The sequence below is a fragment of the Gorilla gorilla genome, chromosome 11 (assembly GCF_029281585.2).
Source record: "Gorilla gorilla gorilla isolate KB3781 chromosome 11, NHGRI_mGorGor1-v2.1_pri, whole genome shotgun sequence".
NCBI lineage: Eukaryota > Metazoa > Chordata > Mammalia > Primates > Hominidae > Gorilla > Gorilla gorilla.
In genome coordinates, this window is record NC_073235.2 from 133,279,253 (window position 1) to 133,301,301 (window position 22,049).

A 22,049-nucleotide genomic window follows, 5' to 3' on the forward strand; every position below is an offset into this window, starting at 1 on the left:
CTAAAATTAATAAGTTGTTTGGCAGGTTTTCTAGATCTGTGTCAAGTTACAAAAATGAAATGCATTTTACAAACCAAAAACAGTTACTACATGAAGTGTTGAAATATACATTTACCATACTACTGAAAAGAATATAGGAAAACAAATCTAATAAATGATGTGTAAAAATCTATACAGAAAGTTCTAGAACATTGTCGAGAAACATTAAAGAATACCTGAGTAAATGGAAGGATATATTATGTTCAGGGATTGGAAGATGAATATTGTCCATTCTCCTCAAAATGATCTACAGAAACAACCCATGTTGTTTCCATTTTAAACATCAGCAGCATTTTTGTGGAAATTGACCTGTTGATTCTAACATGTAATATTGGAACACAAAGAACTGGAAATAACCCAGACAATTTGAAAAAGGTGAACACAACTAAAGGACTTCACTACAAGATATCAAGATTTAAATAAAGCTACTCTAATTAAATGGTATTGTCTCAAAGATAGAAAAATAAGCCAGTTGAAAGAAAAGACTCATGCCTATTTGGGCGGTTGATTTACTACAAAGGTGACATGGCAAAACTGTGTGGCAAAGACAATATTCATTTACTTGGATACCTACATCTAATAAATCTTGAAGAAAAAGAAATCCAGGCCCTCTAATCCACACCAAGCAATTACTGGTGGATTTTAGATAAAAATGTAAAAGATAAAACAATAGCATTTTGAGAAGATAACCTAAAATAATATCTTCATAAACTCTGGGTGGGTAGGGAAAGATTTTTTTTTTTTTTTGAGATGGAGTCTTCTCTGTTGCCCAGGCTGGAGTGCAGTGGCACGATCTCAGCTCACTGCAGCCTCTGCCTCCCAGGTTCAAGCAATTCTCATGCCTCAGCCTCCCAAGTAGCTGGGATTACAGGTGTGCACCTCCACACCTGGCTAATTTTTGTATTTTGAGTAGGGACAGGGTTTTGCCACATTGGCCAGACTGGTCTTGAATTCTTGACCTCGGGTGATCTGCCCGCCTCGGCCTCCCAAAGTGCTGGGATTGTAGCTGTGAGCCATCACACCTGGCCAGATTTCTTAAACAGAATGCAAAAAGCACTTAACCCTAAAGGAAATAATTTATATACTGGACTACACTAAAATTAAAAAATTTCCTTCACCCAAAGATACCACTAAGATCATGAAAATGCAAACCGAAGAGTAGACAAAGATTTTTGAAACCTATTTATCCAAACAAGGGCTCATATTCAGAGTATCTAAAGGACCCTTATACTTCAATATAAGAAATGCAGTGAATCCCAGAAGTAAAGATACTTGAATAGGCACTTCACAAAAGTAGATATTCCAAAGGTCAGTCTAAACACACGAAAGTGCTCTCTCATTAGCAATTAGGGAAATGCAAATTCAAATCACAGTGAAATATCACTACACACCTAAATTGGCTAAAAAAAAATAATAAATTGCCAATACCAAATGTTGGCAAGGATATGAAAAAATTGGAACTTCTATAAACTGATAGTGGTAGTGTCAGTTGGTGCAATCACACTGGAAAACTGGCATAATCTTTTAAAGTTGGGCATGCATATACTCTCTAATTCAGCAATTTCACTCAGGCATACATAGTCAACAGGAATGCAGGCATGTTTGCAAATATTCATAATAATACTATTCATAATACCTCAGTACTGAAATTAATCCAAAGGTCTATCAACAGTAGAATGGGTAAAAACACTGTGGTATATTTCAATATATAAGTGGAATTTATAAAAAGTAATCTTCTATGTCTGACTTCTTTCACTTGAACTTAACATTTGTGAGATTCATCCACATCGTGGCAGGCTTCTATTGTTGGGAATCAGGATCGTGTTTTTGTCTTTGGAAAGGAGGGGGAGTCTGGTGGTTGGGAGGGGTCACAGAGTGGTTTCTGGGGTGATCGGTTTCTATCTTGATTTCTGTAGTGGTAGCATGGGTATGTTCATTGTGTGATAATTATTCTGTAGGCTTATGGTTTGTACCCTTTTTAGTAAGCATGTTATACTTCAATAAAAAATGTGTTTTTTACAAGGCAAAACAAATTTAAAAATTATTATTAAAATTATTATATAATGACATGTATCAAAACTATTGTATCTGTCTGAAAGTGATTCATCTAAAACATTTCTGTAAATTCTAGATAGTAATTTCAGCTGTCTTTTGAGACCTTTTCAAGGTTGTGACTAAATGACAATAGAAATCATTCTGTTAACATGAGTTTAAAGTTATTTATTGTTTATCATTATTTTCCCCAAACACCTAGTGCTATGGTTTGACTGTGTTCACCAAAGTTCACGTGTTGGAAACTTAATCCCAATGCAACAGTGTTGAGAACTGGGACCTTTAAGAAGTAATTAGGTCACGAGGCTCTGTTTTTAATGAATGGATTAATTCCGTTATCCTGGGAGCAGGTTATTTATCTTGAGAATGAGTTCCTGATAATAGCACAGTTTCTGCTCACTTCCCCTTTCTCTTTCACATTCTCTTCCCCTTCCGCCTTCCACCACAGAATGACATAGCAAGAAGACGCTCACCAGATGCCAGCACCTTGATATTGGACTTCCTGGCCTCCAGAATTAAGAAATAAATTTCTTTTCTTTATAAATTACCTAGTCTCGGGTATTCTTTTATAGCAGCAGGGGAAAAAAAAAAAAAAAACTAAGATACCCAGAGAATATGAATTGCAATCAGAGTAAACTTAATCGGGAAACAGTAGTTCTAATTTCAAGCCCTGTTTGTGGCCATTTGGCATCTTCCTTGCCTGGGCCACTTCTTGGTGCTGAGCTAGAGGTTTCCTATTACTCTATTAGTCACTTGCAGAGTAAGCCCTACTGAACTCCAAACAGAAATAAAACCCCTTGGAGGTTTTAGTGGTGCCCAGTGAGCCAACAGAAAGGGAAATCACATAACAAGACTAGGGGCACCCGGGGAGCTCCAGGAACTCAGGAGTAGGACCAGGCCCACCTGACACCACCCTGGTGTGACTCTCAGACGCATCTCACCAGCAGAGGTTAATGTGGCAGCAGCACTGTTGCCAGAGACAGAGAAAATTTTACCTACCACAGGCAGTTCTGCTTTGTCAACCCGCTTGCCATGTTCCTACACCTCACTGCCATTCTGCTACTTACCCTTCCTACTTGTCTACACATCTCTTCTGACTCTTATTCTTTTTCTTACCGTGGAACATCTTGGAAGATAACTGTTAAAATGTTAAAAATGGCAGAGCCTCCAGCATCCTAGGTGTCTGAATGACTATGGGGGTCACAGTCCCCTAGCCTCTCTCCCAAAGCCCCCGCAACTCCACTCATGACCCGGAACGCTGTAGATTGTCCACAAAGCAAGAATTAATTTCTATTTAGTTTAGCAATTACAAAAGTTCAGGGTCTATTTAATATAACATAGCGTACCCTAACTAACAAAAAAGATTAATCTGGACTCTTCAGAATTTTTTGTTTTACTTGTGAATGATTTCACAATCAGATTTAATGTTTCATAGAAATTTTTTTATGTTCATTTGTGTACCAAGAATTCTGATTCGGACATACTTCTTTTCCTAACATGTATTTTCAGAGATTTCTCCCCAGTAACCAGTTAACTATAAAGCAATGAGAGGAAAACAGAAACAAAATCATGGGATGATCATTTCTCTCTGTGTATCTCTACCTTTCCAAGGAAAATGACAGCTATAAAAATGAATTCTAGCAATCAAAGGTGGTAATTCCAGCTCTTCCTTTAATTCCCTATTTGGCATTGTAAAAAGACAAGGGAAAAGTCACCTTAAGCACCTGTGGGCTTTGGTTTTGTCATGTATAAAACAGGGCAATCAGTAATTCATTCTGCTTACATTTCATGATTGTTGTAAAGTTAAAATCAGAGTTTTTTGCAAAACCTTTTGATAAACCACCATGTGTTCAATGACACATAAAAAGTAAAATGAGAAAATATAAAGTAAAAATCTGCGCTGTTATTTATGAGACTGGATTAATAGATACAAAGTCAGTTGCAAAGTTAACAGGAAACAATATTTCTCCTAAGAACTTGCTGCAGCTAAGCCAGGCGCTGTGGCTCATGCCTGTAATCCCAGCACTTTGGGAGGCTGAGGCAGGCAGATCACGAGGTCAGGAGTTCAAGACCAGCTTGGCCAACATGGTGAAACCCCGTCTCTACTAAAAACACAAAAATTAGCTGGCATGCTGGCACATGCCTGTAATCCCAGGTACTCAGGAGGCTGAGGCAGGAGAGTTGCTCGGACCAGGACCCAGGAGGCAGAGGTTGCAGTGAGCCGAGATGGCACCACTGCACTCCAGCCTGGGCTACAGAGTGAGAATCCATCTCAAAAAAAAAATTTCTTCAGCTATATAAAGTCACAACCCCCCACTGTGGGGGTTTCAGAAAACAAAACGCTGCACAGCAAAAAAAAAAAAAGTCATAACAAGCCCTCTTTTTATTTTTGTATCAAATATGTTTACCCAGAATCCTCTTTTTTGAATGAACACTGCTTTCTTACTTGTTAAGGAAACTTGCTGTCAAAAATCACACACATTTCTTCTGCCTCTGTTTCTTGCCTGGGGAAATGTTTGAAGATGGATCCCTGAACGGGTACGGGGATCTCTCCTCCTCCCTCCTTGCCCCCATTCCAACTCAACCTCCCTTAACCCAGAATAAAACCTATTTGAATGGTTTTCATATGTAACGAATAGACTTCTAGTGTTTAAGACATTCTACACCTGTTAAAAATAGATGGTAAAGGTTAAACACTTAACTTCTAGTATTTAAGACATTCTACACCTGTTAAAATAGATGGTAAAGTCCAGGGGCAGTGGCTCAGGCCTATAATCCCAACACTTTGGGAGGCTAAGGTGGGAGGATAGCTTGAGCCCCGAAGTTTCAGACCAGCCTGGGCAGAATAGCAAGACCCCATATCTACAAAAATTTGAAAAATTAGCTGGGTATGGTGTTGTGCACCTTCGGTCCCAGCTATTTAGGAGGCTGAGATGGGAGGATCACTTGAGCCCAGAAGGTCAAGGCTGCAGTGAGCCATGTTCGCACTACAGCACTCCAGCCTGGGTGACAGAGAAGACCTGTCTCAAAACAAAAACAAAAACAAAAAAACATGGTGGAAACTCCCATTTAAAAAATGCTTTTTTTACTTATCAAAAATGTAGCAAACAATTAAAATGAGTCTTTTGTAAGAAAAACATGTACATTTTTACATTGACTTACCTTGTTTGACATCATACCTAGTATGTATTTCCAAATTAATTTTGTTCATAAAATCCATGGAAGAGAAACAGTTGCTGGTTAATAAAGTTATAAATCAGCTGGGCACGGTGGCTCATACCTGTAATCCTTGCACTTTGGGAGGCTGATGTGGGTGGATCACCTGAGGTGAGGAGTTCAAAACCAGCCTGGCCAACGTGGTGAAACCCAATCTCTACTAAAAATACAAAAATTAGCCAGGTGTGATGGCAGGCACCTGTAATCCCAGCTGCTCAGGAGGCCGAGACAGGAGAATCACTTGAACCCTGGAGGCAGAGGTTGCAGGGAGCCAAGATTGCACCACTGCACTCCAGCCTGGGCAACAAGAGTGAAACTCCGTCTAAAAAAAAAATAAAAAATAATAGTAAATTTAAAATAAAGTTATAAATCCTGAAACAATTAACACTGCAAACATGTTTGATTACTATTTCCCTCCCTTCTTTCTGAAGAAAACAGACACCCGCTGAACTGAGACTCAGGCATGTATATTTCTGGTGCTACCTCTGCCCTCAATTCTCCATGTAACTTTGTAAAAGATCTTTAAACATTTATGTGCTTATGTTTCTGTATCTATAAAACAAGGATAATGACAGTTATCCTGCCTACCCATTATGAATGTTGTAAAGACACAAAAAGATGTTATTTCCAAAATTGTTTTGAAAAAAGTTTGTAGATAAGCCAATGGTATGCTGAACAACACCTGTCAGAAAGACTATTGTTTGGATCTTTTAGGTCTTTTCAAATTTTTGATGACATTATTATGTATCAAGCAATCAAAAATTACTTTTTATTTTTGTTTTTTTTTGAGATGGAGTCTCGCTCTGTCACCCAGGCTGGAGCGCAGTGGCATGATCTCGGCTCACTGCAAGCTCCGCCTCCCAGGTTCATGCCATTCTCCTGCCTCAGCCTCCCGAGTAGCTGGGACTACAGGCACCGGCTACCATGCCCGGCTAATTTTTTTGTATTTTTAGTAGAGACGGGGTTTCACCATGTTAGCGAGGATGGTCTCCATATCCTGACCTTGTGATCTGCCCACCTCGGCCTCCCAAAGTGCTGGGATTACAGGCGTGAGCCACAGCACCTGGCCCAAAAATTACTTTTTTGTGATCTTTAGATGATGAGGGTTGTTTGGGGTGGAAATCTATACATAAAGGAAGGACCTCAATATGAATAGGTATGTGTTTTTTTCTGACACCAAATGTATGGTGTCTTTTCCAACAACAAACACATTCTTCCAAAACCAATCAGTTCTTTAACTTCTCTGAAACCAACTGAGTATCCAACAATTCAATTTATTTATTTTACCCATTACAAATGTTCAGGGTCTATTTAATATAACATAGCCTACCCTAATCTCTGAAAGTTGGGGTCAGTGCCAACTCTGACACTACCCAGAGTTGGCATTGACCCCACAGGCTAAGATGTCAGTCCCACAAGACTGCCGTACTGTAGATAACAATCATGAATGGGGTGACCAGGCCACCCACATTTCTGTGGAGAAGACTACAACTTTAGGGGTTCACAGGACTTCCCTCAGGTTGGGTAATTCCTTATAATGACTCACAGAACTCAGAAAGTATTCTACTTGTGATTATAAAGTTGTGTTCTTATAAAGAACACAACTGAGGGATGACTGGCTTTGTTGAGTGAGTGTGTGGAGGTGTTCTGGTGGCTGGATGTGACTGGCAATTCATAGCATCCTCATATCCACTCACAGGTCAAAATGAAAATGTTCATGAGGACCTTGATCGGTAAGACCATCAACCTAGAGGTGGAGACAGGGACACCATGAAAAATGAAAAATGTGAAGGCCAAGATCCCAGATACAGAAGGCATCCCCAGCCTCCTGAGTAGCTGGGATTATGGGCGTGTATCACCACAGCTGGTTTTTTTTTTTTTTTTGGTAGAGATGGGGTTTCATGATGTTGGATAGGCTGGTCTCGAACTCCTGACTTCAAGTGAACCACGTTTATTCTTCACTCTCGCATTCGCAGTGCCCAGTGATGGCATTACTCTGCACTATAGCCATTTGTGCCCCAACTTAAGTTTGGAAATTACCAGTTTCAGTAAACAGTTGAACCTGCTCAAAATGTTAGTCAAAGTTTTCTTGCATGGAAAAAAATAAAACCTCAGGAAGAACCAAATACAGTGCAAGGTGTGGAAGGAGGGACAGAGCTTTCATGCCCTCTCCAGGTGAGCCTCAACCCCACCTCCAACACATAAATGTATTCGCCAATTCAGAAGCTCCCTGAACCCTGTTGTTCAGGGGTTTTTATCAAGGTTTCATTATGTAGGCATGATTGATTAAATCCCTTGCCACTGGCAATTGACCTCGATCTTCTGCCCTTCTCTTCTCCCTAGACATCAAGGTTTGGGGTTGAAAATTCTAATCTTCCAATCATGTGGTTGGTACTTATAAGACACCCATCATTCTGGAATTTCCAAGAGTTTTAGGGACTTCGTGCCAGGAACTGGGGACAAAGATCAACTATGTATTTTTTAAAGTATACCACAGTAGGCCTGATCACCTGTGTATTAGTCTGTTCTCGCATTGCTATAAAGGACTACCTGAGACTGGGTAATTTATGAAGAAAAGCGGTCTAATTGACTTACAGTTCCACAGGCTATAAAGAAGGCATATCCAAGAAGCCTCAGGAAACTTACAATCATGGAAGACGGCAAAGGGAAAGCAAGTACATTTTACCATGGTAAAGCAGGAGAGAAAGAGTGAAGGGGGAAGTTCTACACACTTTTAAAAAACCAAATCTCATGAGAACTCACTCATTATCATGAGAACACCAAGGGGGTTGTCCTCCCCCATGATCCAATCACCTTCCTCCAGGCATCCCCTCCAATGCTGGGGATTACAATTCAACATGAGATTTGGGCAGGAACACAAATCCAAACCATATAATTCCTCCCTGGCCCCTCCCAAATCTCATGTCCTTCTCACATTGCAAAATACAATTATCCCTTCTCAATAGTCAACAGTCCCCCGGTTTAAACTCATTTCAGCATTAACACAAAAGTCCATAGTCCAAATTCTCATGAGACAAGGCAAGATCCTTCAGCCTATGAACCTGTAAAATCAAAAACAAGTTAGTTATTTTCAAGATACAATGGGGGTACAGGCATTGGGTAAATGCTCCCATTCCAAATGGGAGAAGTTGGCAAAAACAAAGAGACTATGATCCCATGCAAGTCTGAAACCCAGCAGGGCAGTCATTCAGTCTCAAACCTATAATCTCCTTTGACTGTATGTCTCACATTCAGGCCACACTGATACAAGGGGTGGGCTCCCAAGGCCTTGGACAGCTCCACCCTTGTGGTTCTGCAGAGTACAACACCCTCCGCTGCTTTCATAGGCTGATATTGGGTGCCTGTGGTTTCTCCATGTGCACAATGCAAGCTGTCAGTGGATCTACTATTCTGGGGTCTGGAGGTTGGTGGCCTTCCTCTCACAGCTGCACTAGGCAGTGCCCCAGTGGGAACTCTGTGTGGGAGCTCCAACCCCATATTCCCCTCTGCACTGCCCTAGTAGAGGTTCTCCATAAGGGCTCTGCCCCCTAAAGCAGACTTCTGCCTGGACATCCAGATTTCCCATACATCCTCTGAGATCTGGGCAGAGGCACCCAAGACTCAGCTTTTGCACTCTGTGTACCCACAGGCTTAATATCACATGGAAGCTGCCAAGGCTTGGGGCTTGTACCCTCTGAAGCAATGCCCTGAACAGTACCTTGGCCCCTTTTAGCCACAGCTGGAGTTGGAGCAGTGGCAATGCAAGGTGCCATGTCCCAAGGCTGCAAAGTGCAGTGGGGCCCTGGACTTGGCCCACAGAACCATTCTTCCCTCTTAGGCCTCCAGGCCTGTGATGGGAGGGACTACCGCAAAGGTCTCTGAAATGCCTTCAAGGCATTTTCCCTATTATCTCAGCTATCAACATTTGGCTCCTCTTTACTTATGCAAATTTCTGCAGCCAACTTGAAATCCTCTGCAGAAAATGGGTTTTTCTTTTCTTTTTCTTTCTTTTTTTTTTTTTTTTGGAGGGACTGGTTCTTTATTTCAAAAAGAAACTTGTCAATATTCAGTATCAAAACAGTTGCACTATTGATTTCTCTTTCTCCCAATGGGCCCGAAAGAGACCACATACAAGGAGAGTACATCTTAAGCCAATAAGCTGCGGGATGTACACCTAACAGACCTCCTAGAAACCTTACCAGAAAATGGGGACTAGGTAGGGAAAGAAACTTTAAAAGATCAACAAACTGCCAGCCCGTGGACTGCAGAGGCTGTTACAGCCAGATGGGGTGGCCAGGGTGCCACAAACCCAAAGAAGCAAAGTTTCAAAATAATATAAAATTTAAAAAGTTTTGTACATAAGCTATTCAAGATTTCTCCAGCACTGACTGATACAAAGCACAATGAGATGGCACTTCTAGAGACAGCAGCTTCAAACCCAGAAAAGGGTAATGAGATGAGTTTCACATGGCTAAATCAGTGGCAAAAACACAATCTTCTTTCTTTCTTTCAAGGAGGCAGGAAAGCAATTAAGTGGTCACCTCAACATAAGGGGGACATGATCCATTCTGTAAGCAGGTGGGAGGGGGTAGAGATGGGACAAAATTTTGGTCTCAGAGGTCTTACCATCTTAATTTGGTCACTTCTAATGAAGAAAATAAAAAATAGAAATAACATTATCCAAAGATATCTTAAAGCTGAAAACTTGAACAGCACATTTCTTGTTTTTGTTGTCGTTTGGCTAGCTCCTCCTGGAATCACCTTTCTGGTTTAGCTAGTACTTTGTACAGAGCAATGAGGTTTCCCATAGTGGAGTCTCCCTGGGCTCTGTTTGGCTCTCAGTAAGGCAGGCCTATACCTTTTCCTCTCCTCTATGGAGAGGGGAATATGCATTAAGGTGAAAAGTCACCTTCCAAAAGTGAGAAAGGGATTCGATTGCTGCTTCAGGGCTGTGGAATTATTTGGAATGTTTTACAAATGGTTGCTACAAAACAACAAAAAAGGTAATTACAAAATGTGTACATCACAACATGCTTTTTAAAGACATTATGCATTGTGCTCACATTCCCTTAAATGTTGTTTCCAAAGGTGCTCAGCCTCTAGCCCAGCTGGATTCTCCGAGAAGAGGCAGAGACAGTTTGGTGAAAAAGACACAGGGAAGGAGGGGGCGGCAAAAGGAGAAAGCAGCCTTCCAGTTAAAGATCAGCCCTCAGTTTAAGGTCAGCTTCCAGCAGGCTGGCCTCAGGCGGAGTCTGGGTCAGAGGGAGGAGCAGCAGCAGGGTGGGACTGGGGCGTTCTACATCTCATTCAGGTCAAGCAGAGTCTGGTCCAGCATCCTTTGTGTACAGAGGTGCTCCTCTTTGGTGCGTTTCAGTTTATCTTCCAAGTCATCAATTGTCTTTTCCAGCTTGGCTACCGATCTCTCAGCAAACTCAGCACGGGTCTCTGCCTCCTTGAGTTTATCAGTAAGAATCTTGATCTCTTTCTCATATTTGTCTTCTTTTTCAGAGTACTTTTCTTCAGCAGCACTCAGACACTTCAGGTTCTGGTCCATCAGTCTAATCTGCTCATCCATCTCTTGGCAACGGGACTCTCCCAGCTCAGCTCGTTCCTCAGTGCCTTCCAAGTCTCCTTCAACGATCACCAACTTATGAGCCACCTCTTCATACTTCCTATCTGGCTCTTCTGCAATGTGCTTAGCTTCTTGGAGTTGGATTTCCTGGAGTTCCATCTTTTCTTCATCTTTTAAGGCCCGATTTTCAATAACCTTCATACCTCTGTCACTCTCATCAGCAGCTTTTTCCGCTTCTTCCAGCTTTTGCAGGGCAGTGGCCAGGCGCTCCTGAGCACGGTCCAGCTCTTCTTCAACCAGCTGGATCCTACAGTTCAAGGAGGCCACCTCAGCCTCAGCCTGTTCCCGGGCCTGCCTTTCTCCCTCAACTTCTCACTGGAGGTGCTCAGCTCGCTCCTCTGCATCATCTGCCTGCTGCTGCAGAACCTGGATCTTGCACTTCACCGCCTCAATGGTGGTGATCTCAGCCATGGTGCCCACCGAGCTACTGCTCGCGCTCTGGTTCCTGCCTCCGCCCGGGTTTTTCTTTTCTACCACATGGTCAGGCTGCAAAATTTCCAAACTTTTATGCTCTGCTTCCCTTTTAAATATAAGTTCCCATTTCAGATCATCTTTTTGCTCACACATATGGCAGTATGCTGTTAGGAGCAGCCAGATCACATATTGAATGCTTTGCTCCTTAGAAATTTCTTCCACCAGACGCCCTAAATCACCTCTCTCAAGTTCAAAGTTCCATAGATTCCTAGAACAGGGGCACAATGCCACCAGTCTCTTTGCTAAAGCATAGCAAGAGTGACCTTTACTCCATTTCCCAATAAGTTCCTCATCTCCTTCTGAGACCACCTCAGCCTGGACTTCACTGTCCATATGATGATCAGCATTTTGGTCACAACAATTTAACAAGTCTCTAGCATGTTCCAAACTTTCTCTCATCTTCCTGTCTTCTTCTAAGCTCTCCAAACTGTTCCAATCTCTGCCCATTACCCAGTTCCAAAGTTGCTTCCACATTTTCAGGTATCTTTATAGCAATGCCCCTCTCCCAGTACCAATTTCCTGTATTAGTCTGCTCTTGCATTGCTATAAAGAACTACCTGAGACTAGGTAATTTATGAAGAAAAGAGGTTTAATTAACTCATAGTTCCATAGGCTGTACAGGAAGCATGGCTGGGGAGGCCTCTAGGAACTTACAATCATGGCGGAAGGTGAAGGAGAAGCAGGCACATCATCACATGGTGAGGCAGGAGAGAGTGTGTGAAGGGGGAAGTGCCACACACTTGTAAACAACCAGATTTCATGAGAGCTCACTCACTATCATAAGAACAGCAAGAGAGGAGTCAACCCCCATGAGTCAATCACCTCCCGCCAGGCCCCTCCTCCAACCTTGGGGATTACAGTTCCACATGAGATTTGGGTGGGGACACAAATTCAAACCAGACCAATGTGAAAGGGAAAAGCAACAGAAATACGCTAGCTTCTTTCTAACCTAATGTCAATACCAGAGCACACATATACAATGAAGGTTGCCTCTCCCATTTCCCAAAGTGCCAGGTGAGGTGAGGGCACAAAAAGAGCACCAGGGATAACTGGATCATGGCTATGGAGTGCACTCCAGTTGAAATGCATTAGGAAGCAGACACTCTAAACTCAGACGTCTGAGGTCCTGGAGCCCCGCACGAATGGTCTTTGCCCTTCTCACCAGGCCTGGGCATTGATGCTGAGCTGGAGGCTTCCAGGGGCTCTTCACCCTCACAGGAATCAGAGTCTTCACTGCTGATCGCTGCACGAAGGAACAAAATCCTTTAGGGTCTCAGTGTGGGATGCAGGAGCCAACACCGCAGGAAACGCACAATTAGGGACACTAAAAAAGACCCAGGAGCTTGTGTGACTTGCAGGTAGGAATGTCCCTGCCCAGCACAGTTGCAGTGCTCCTGCGGAATGCTGAGCCGCAGGGTCCTGGTGCTCCAGGCACTGAAACTAGACCCTCAGGCTGGGGGCAAATGGCCACAGTGGCCAGCTTTGCGTGTCTTGCTCTCCATTTCCTTACCTTCTCTCTCTTCTTTCCCTTCCCATTGTCTCTGTCCATTTCTCCACTCCTGCTTCTTTCTTGCAGCTTCTCCCTCTTTGTTTCTCAATCTCCGTATGTCCTCTCTCTGGCGTTTTCTGTTTCTGCCTCTTTTGCCTCCTTGCACCTCTCTCACTCTTGCCTGGCTTTCTTGCATTACATACCTGCCCTCCACGTCTCCTCTAAGCCACTTCTCCCTCTCCCAGGTGTCTCTGTACTTTTCCATTTCCCCACCAACTTTCCTCTGTCGTGCAGAAGCTCCCTGAACTAAACACCAGAATCCACGTCTCCCAGCATTCATCTGGGCTCCCTGGGCCACCACGTGGGACTCTGACCACACACCCAGCCTGTCACTTCTGCTGTGACTCACACAGTGTCACCGCATCAGCCTTACCGATTATTACACCCTCCACCAGCCTTACCAATTATTTCAGGGGCTTGGTTACACGCCTTCCTTGCCATCTGGATGTCTTCTGGGAGCACAAAACTAGGTTGCACCCAATTTTTGGACCTGGATAGCTTTGCCCCTAGAACAAATAGTGATCCTTGAAGAATTTTCATCTTTCTCCCTCAAAAAAGCCTTGTGGTACCCCTCTTCCTCTCTCTCTACCCACTTGACTTCAGAGGATCACTCTGTCACTAAATTTCACCTTCTTTCATACTGCCTCACTCCAGATATGTTTCTTACTTTCTGTCTTTCTCTCTGTGTTTATCTTTTTACCTTGAACTCTATTTTGTTTTTCTCTTTTCCCTTTACCTGTCATTCTTATTTACTAACTGATAATTGTCTTGGCCGAATTTTGTGATCTTCACTTAATTAACTTAATCATTAATAAAGACCTTAAGGGCCAGGCACAGTGGCCCATGCCCGTAATCCCAGCACTTTGGGAGGCCAAGGCGGGTGGATCACGACGTCAGGAGATTGAGACCATCCTAGCTAACACAGTGAAACCCCGCCTCTACTAAAAATACAACAAATTAGCTGGGCGTGGTGGTGGGCGCCTATAGTCCCAGCTACTTGGGAGGCTGAGGCAGGAGAATTGCATGAACCTGGGAGGCGGAACTTGCAGTGAGCCGAGATTGTGCCACTGTACTCCAGCCTGGGCAACAGAGTGAGACTCCCTCTCAAAAAAATTAATTAATTAATTAAAAGATAAATAAATAAAGACCTTAAGTTCTTAACTTAATTCTTATACTTATTTCCACAAAAGTAGCTTATTACGTGTACATGTACATATAAATATAATTCTTAGGCTGGGTGTGGTGGCTCACACCTGTTATCCCAGCACTTTGGGAGGCCAAGGCAGGCAGATCACCCAAGGTAGGGAGTTTGAACCAGCCTGGCCAACGTGGCAAAACTCCATCTCTACTAAAAATACAAAACTTGCGGGGCATAGTGGTGCATGCCTGTAATCCCAGCTACTTAGGAGGCTGAGGCAGTAGAATTGCTTGAGCCCAGGAAGCAGAGGTTGCAGTGAGCCGAGATCACACCACTGCACTCGCCCTTCAGCATGGATGACAGAGCAAGACTCCATCTCAAAAATAAATAATTAAAAATAAATAAATAAATATAATTCTTAGAACTATTTTTGTGAAGCTTTCCATACAAATACATCAGTGATGTCATGTTTGCCAAAATATATGTCCAGTTTTTAGGGCACAGAAATATGAATACTTTCATTTCCTGACAATATGAAGTGTGCTCTTTATTATGTGCCAGACACTGTCATGCTAGGTTGGAAGGACACAGCGAGAACAAGCAGCTGTGGTCCAGAGAGAGAGCATGCTAAGCACACGATCACAACGAGGCAGGAGTTTTATCTCACAGCAAGCAAGAAGTGCTCTGGAACAGACAGGCCTGTCCAAGAGACAGGAAGAGGCTTATGGGAAGAAATATCACGTGAGCAGGAGGTAGCCAGATTAGGGAGAAGATGAGAAGGATAGAGGCCAAGAAAACAGACCCTGATGGAAGACACCTTGGGCAAAGTAATTTGAGTAACTAAAAGAAGCCAGCGTGACTTCTTGGAGTGAGAGAATAGAGGCTGGAGAAATAGGAAAGGCCCTCGTTGCCCAGCTTTGGAAGTCTAGCAAAGGGATCAACTTAAACCCAGGTGTCTTCATGCCAGTCATTGGAGGTTAGGTAGGAAGACAGCACAAACATACCTGAACTTTGCTACGATATAGCAGCTGAAGTTCATGGGAGAGTTATCAGAGATCTGATTAGCATCATAGCATCAGAGATAGAGAAAAATGATCAGGTGGCAAATGCCACCAGGTACAGTGCACCGGGCTCGATGGCTGATGGGGCATGGGGGTTGAGGGAGGGAAGAACTCAGGAGGATTCCTGAGTTTTTCTCTTTTTTTTTTTGAGACAGAGTTTCGCTCTTGTTGCCCAGGCTGGAGTGCTATGGTGCGATCTCCCCTCACCACAATCTCCGCCTCCCAGGTTCAAGCGATTCTCCTGCCTCAGCCTCCTGAGTAGCTGGGATTACAGGCGTGCACCACCATGCCCGGCTAATTTTTGTATTTTTAGTAGAGACAGGATTTCTCCATGTTGGTCAGGCTGGTCTCGAACTCCCAGCCTCAGGTGATCTGCCTGCCTCAGCGTTCCAAAGTGCTGGGATTATAGGTGTGAGCCACTGTGCCTGGCAAGATTCCTGAATTTCTTGCTTGAGAAAACTTGACAGTAATGGCCACTTTACCAAAAAGGGAACTCTGGAAGAGGAGGAGGAAGGGGAAAAGGATGAGGATGTGGTTTCATGAAAGAATGTGTCTCCTCTCTCGCTGCCACACCGACCCCCACCAATTTTTTATTTGCTCTTTACACTCACTCTCACTTCCTGGCTTCTTCGTGCCTCTCCCTCACTTTCTCTGTTCCTGGTATTTACATTGACCTCATGTTTCTCTCTCCGTATGATTTTTCTCACTGTCCCTCATTTGAGTTTTCAGTTTATGTCTCCTCTGCCATGTCTCTTACTTCTTCCTCCCCCATATCTCTGTGTTTCTGGGGCTTCCCTTGATCCTCTGTCTGCCTTGACCCTTCCAAGCATTTTCCTCCTGTGTGTTCTCCTTGTCTCAAAAGTCGTGGCCCTCCATTCCTTTTTTGGCTTTAACTCTACCCCCAGGGCCCCTTTCCCTTGCCCTCCCCATTCTGAAGGTTGTCTACAATGACCTTTCTTCCCTGCAAATATGATGGTCACAGACCTTGTTTGCCTGATCTTGTGGCAACTTCTAGCAAATAGGACAAACATTATTTCCTTGTCAATCCTCCACCAACCTGGGAAAGCTTAGACATCATGTCCACTTAGGTAAAACTGGGCTCCCTCCTAAAACTTGCTATTCTATGGCCCAATCATCCACCTCTTCTATACTCACGCTCCTCAGCTTCTCCACCCAGGGTGCCATGCTCCAGGGAGGTGTTCGCCTCTCCTCTCTCTCCTGCCTGGAAGACTTAGGACATGTACTCTCGGGATCCTGCCAGTGAGTGCCTCTCACGGTGTTGCAGCCTGCGCACATCACATGACTCATCCTGCTTGTTTCCTTCACAAATTTGAAAGCAACCAGAGAATGGGCTCCTGTCGGGGAGGGAGGGGAGGAAGAGAAGCCCTTCCTCCCTCCACACCATGAGCTAATCAGGTAATCGGTCACTTAAAGGGCGGGATTCAATTGCAGTACCTTGTCTACCATGTGGCAGTCTGCTGGGCATCTCTTCTGAACCTCTCTCCTTTTTTACTTGGAGAGCCTCGAGTTCCCTAGGCACTGAAGAGGGAACATAAAATGAGACACCAGATCCAGTGGCTGGGAAAAGGACGGAGATGTGACCACACCGAGCGCTGCGGTTGGGAGCGGAAGTGAAATGCTCCCGGGGAAGTGATGCTCCTCTCCGAGGACCCCTGCTGAGATCCAGCCAAGCCCTGCTCTGCCTCTTCCCATCTTGTCAGACCTGGTTCTCTCTCTCTCTCCTGCTCAGCCTTCCACCAGGATCCAATCCCCAGGCTTCTGCCCTAGGAAGGCATTTCTGCATCGTGGACTTAGCCAGCTTCTCTCTTGTCTCCCGGTGCATCTGTCTCTCTCCTCTCCAGCAATGCTGCAGGAGAACGCATTCCTCATTCTCCATTTTCCCTTCCCAACTCTCTTCTTCTACATCTCTTCCAACCTACATATCAGGCTCCAGTCCTGTTCTCTGTCTCTCCGTGTCTTTTTCTGTCTTCCTCACAGCAACTAAAAGACATACCTTTCCGTTACGTCAATGTCTGCCTGCAGTGGACATTGGTCTACCTTTCTACTGTCATTCAGGACTCCTTGGGGTCTCCCCTTAGACACTGAGCATTTGACACAGCACTGCCTTCCCCCTTCTGTGTGTGCTACAGACGCCTACCACTAGTCACCCATGCAAACACCTGGCCATCATCAGCCTTACCTACTTGGGTGCATGTGTTTGCTTGCTGTGTTCCAAGAGCATCACCTGGGCCAAGGATAGAACATTCTGGCTTTATATATGTTGACTTCACATCCCAGACAGGCTCAGAGGTTTCTGTTCTGGTTCCAGAATGGATGGCCCCTAGATGACATTATGATTTCATAAATATGGCACTGTGACATCATAAATCAAAACCTAAAGTTTTTATTTAAATGCATTAATAAATTAATCAAATATCCTTTTTGATCATGTATCCCGATTATCAATGACATCAGAATGACCTTCCACAGCTCTGAGGGTTCTCTTATATTTCTTCTATGTCATTTCAGAAAAAGTGATCATGAAACACTGAACAAAGAAATAAAATTTGTTATGGACATTATGGTCTAAGGATGAGGGACATTAGGAAAAATAGAAACAAGATGACTGAGAATCTAGAAACAGAAGCTAGTTATGGCACAAAAGTACTGAAGGGTTTTTGAAGAGGCCCATCTGGCACCTGAAAGGTAGCTCCTAGCTGCCTGCCCCAGGAATGATGGGTGAGGGTTTGTATGGGAGGCACAGTGGTGCTATGGTCCTATGTGAAGGACCCAACAGGGAAGAAAGCCTGTCCCACAGAAGGAACATGCCCATCATTTCCCTCCAGCCACCACAGCACAGGCCATCACTGGATGTAAGCTCAAAACACCAAGGCAGCAGCCAGATTCAAGTAGATGCAGGCAGAAAAACTGAAGCAGACACATGGGTAAAATGAGCAGGCTCAGCACCAGCAGGAACCAGTAGCAAGTGTGCTTAAGGGTTGTAAGAGGAAGAAGTCCTCCCAGGCAACCTGGAGGATAAGGACTTATTATTTAAATCCTGAACTTGGAGACACTGCAAATGCAAACACTAAAAATTCGGGGCAATCATAAACACAGAGGCAACCCTCTCTTCCCTTACCCCCAGCACGTTCCAGAATGGCGCAAGAACAGCAGAGGATCACAGCACAATCAAGAGGAACACACCAACAAAAGATGAGGAATCTGAGCATGTCCAGGTCAGGCTTTGAAAAGGGTCTTCACAGCCATGTGCAGTGGCTCAAGCCTGTAATCCCAGCACTTTGGGAGGTTGAGGCAGGAGGATCGTTTGAGCCCAGGAGTTCAAGACCAGCCTGGGCAATATAGTGAGACCCTATCTCTACAAAAAAATTAAAAATTAGCTGGGCATGGTGGTACATGCCTATGGTCTCAGCTACAGGGAGGCTGAGATGAGAGGATCACTTCAGGCCAGGAGTTCAAGGCTGCAGTGAGTTATGACTGTGCTACTGCACTCCAGCCTGGGCAACAGAGGGAGGCTCTGTCTTTAAAAAATACATATAGAGGCCGGGCGCAGTGGCTCACACCTGTAATCCCAGCACTTTGGGAGGCCGAGGTGGGTAGATCACGAGGTCAGGAGATCAAGACCATCCTGGCTAACATGGTGAAACCCCGTCTCTACTAAAAATACAAAAAATTAGCCAGGCAAGGTGGCGGGCGCCAGTAGTCCCAGCTACTCGGGAGGCTGAGGCAGGAGAATGGCGTGAACCCCGGGGGGCAGAGCCTGCAGTGAGCCGAGATTGCACCACTGCACTCCAGCCTGGGCAACAGCAGGACTCCGTCTCAAAAAAATAAATAAATAAATATATATATATATATATACACACACACACACACATACATACATACATACATACATACATACATACATACATACATACATAGAGAGAGAGAGAGAGTTTTCACCATCTGGAACTGGCAGATGCTGCCTGATCTTTTTTTTTTTTTTTTTTTTTTTTTTGAGACAGAATCTCACTCTGTCGCCCAGGGTAGGGTGAAGTGGCGCAATCTCAGCTCACTGCAACATCCACCTCCTGGGTTCAAGCGATTCTCATGCCTCAGCCTCCCAAGTAGCTGGGACTTCCGGCATGTGCCATCAAGCATGGATAATTTTTATATTTTTTTTTGTAGAGATGAGTTTTCGCCATGTCGGCCAGGCTGGTCTCGAACTCCTGGCCTCAAGCGATCTGCCCACCTCAGCCTCCCAGAGTGCTGGGATTACAGACGTGAGCCCCCACGCCCAGCCCCGCCTGATTCTTGAAGTCAGACTCCAGCCCTGAGAGTGGGGGACTGGGTCACTGCACCCTTGGCTGAGAGGGCCTAGGCCAGACAACCCTGCTGAGTGTCCTCCATGAGACATTCTGGTAACTGGCAATGGCAGAGTGAACTGCCTTTGTTCCCAGAGCTACCCTGCCCAGGGCCCTTAGCTCAGTTCCTGCGAAGTCCTGGTTGCCTCATGCCCACCCCCTTTTACACCATACCCTCCCTCTCCACATCTGTTCATGCTTTCTCATTGGCCTTTCCATGAGGACTCAGAGTTTGGGTCACCTCCACTTCTTCCAGCTCTTTGTATTCTTTTTTCCCTGGATCTTTTTTTCTGCATGTATCTCCCCATTTTTGTTTCATGTTTCTGTTTCTATCTTTTCCATTAGATTCCCTGGGTAACAGGAAGAATGTAACTTCTGTCACAATAGCGGAAAGATAGAAACAACCCATCATTAACTGATGAATGAATAAACGAAATGTGGTAGAGATGTATGATGGAATATTATTCAGCCATCAAAAGGACTTGAGATACTAACGCATGTTACCACGTGGCAAAAACCTGGAAACATCTTATTAAGTGAAGGAAGCCCAGACATAGAAGGCCACATATTGTATGATTCCATTTTCATGAACTGTCCAGAGTAGGCAAATTTGTAGAGGCGGAAAGTAGATTACTGATTGCCAGGGATTAGGGGCAGAGGGAAATTAGATAATTGGTTAATGGGCATAGGGTTTCCATTTGGGATGATGAAACCGTTTTGAAACTGGAGACAGGAGGTCATACAACATTGTGAATATACTAAATGTCACTGAATTCCACACTTTAAAATGGTTAACATCTGAATTTTACCTCCTTCCCTCCCAAAAAACACAACAACAAAGGCTCTGGGTTCATCTTTTCTCATCTGACCTACGCAACCCCATACATTGTCCCTCTGGGTTTCAGTTTCCTAATCTGCAAAATGGGCACATAAATAATACTAATCTCCAAAGGCAGCCATGAGCGCTAAACCCACAGCTGCCACGGAGCAGGCTTTCCATCACAGTGAGCTGTTCATAATACGGTTATTTTTATTGTTGTCCTTGACTGTCTTTCATTTCCCCTCCTTCTTCCTCCCTCTCTCAAAATACCCTCATCCTCTTCTCAGCATATGCGTCACTTCCTCTTTGTGTCTTTTTGTATGACTTTCTCTTTGAATATTCCTGCTGCTGAACAACATGCCCACGTTTAAATTGGCCCCTTCTTCTGGCATCACCAAGAGTATCTTCTTTGACATTGTTGGCCATAGGCACATCCTTCTTAGCCCTTCACTGCTTCCCACTGAAGGTCTCCTATAAACTAGTAATTCACACTCAGATCCTCATTCTACCCTCCGGGTTATTGGGGGGAAAGTCTGTTTTTGCCACCTCTTGAGAGTGCTCTTGGATTCCAGCTGGAGTCAGGTCACTTTGGAATCAACACAAAGTGACCCTCAACCAGCTCTGCCACCATCCCCAGCAGTGCAGTCTTCCCTCAGACCTCGGTTCCCTGTCTCCTTTTCTTCTTAGTAGACCAGAAAACAAAGTTTTTATCCAGACATTATTACCTTGTTTACAGCTTGGTTGAAAGCTGGGCATTTTTGTTGTCTCTTTTCCATCCCTTTTCTGGGAAAAGGGGAGCACTGAACAAAGAAAAGAATTAATTAGGGTCTGCAAGCAAGTGACCAGGAACTCCATCTCATGACCACATGAATGAAGCACCATGTGTTCTTACAATTCAGTGGGAAAGTCCTAGCCCTTCAGTCACTCCGAATCTCAGTGGCTTGTGACTTGGTGTTGCTTGTTTCTTCCTCTGAGGCAGCCAAGAAAGAAAATAACAGCACAAAACCACTGAAATCCTATAGATGATGAGCCTCTCAGGTTTTAAGGATGATGGAGCAGTAGAAAAATTGTAAACCATAATTAATCATCCAACAAGATGATCAGAGAGGCGTGAAAGCTTATCTCCATACAAATTCCGTAAGTGGAATGTCTCTGTGAACTGTGCAAATCTTACAGAAGAAACAAAGGGATTTCCCGAGGAGAAGAGCTAACATCCTAGAGAGATGCCTCTAGGTAAGAGAAACCCAACAGCCTTAAAGGTGGGGCTAGAAAACAGCAGAATTTCGGCTAAATTGGGTCTGGAAAGATGAGAGGCTCCCAAAGACAGAGGACATGGTGGAGGAACTAGACAGACTTCCCCAGGGGTGGCCCAGACCCAAGGAACAAAGGGAGGACTCTCTGAAGTCTACAATCAGGGAGCAAATATTGCAGCACTGGGAAATGTCCTGAGACACCTGGACCGAGGTCCTCAGAGACTGCCAATGAAGGGAGGCCAGGGCACAGGTTAGTTATATTCACACCGCCTAGCACAGGGCCTGGGACATGTAAGCATTTCTTTATTATTTTTTTTTAAAGGAGTCTCACTCTTTGTTGCCCAGGCTGGAGTGCAATGGCGCGATCTCAGCTCACTGCAAACTCCGCCTCCCAGGTTCAAGCAATTCTCCTGCCTCAGCCTCCCGAGTAGCTGGGATTACAGGCATGTGCCAC

The 22,049-nt window shown here is 44.3% G+C and overlaps 1 protein-coding gene across 1 annotated transcript; it reads right to left on the minus strand.

Annotated features, from left to right (window-relative positions):
• Positions 1–9,657: 9,657 nt before the first annotated feature.
• Positions 9,658–21,145, minus strand: LOC109025964 (tropomyosin alpha-3 chain-like). Its single transcript, XM_055379721.2, is given in 6 exon segments — positions 9,658–12,656; positions 13,364–13,468; positions 16,317–16,481; positions 16,617–16,700; positions 17,362–17,502; positions 21,068–21,145. A coding segment is annotated over 1 exon segment (1,284 nt). The 5' UTR covers positions 11,888–12,656; positions 13,364–13,468; positions 16,317–16,481; positions 16,617–16,700; positions 17,362–17,502; positions 21,068–21,145; the 3' UTR covers positions 9,658–10,603.
• Between the last annotated feature and the right edge of the window lie 904 nt (positions 21,146–22,049).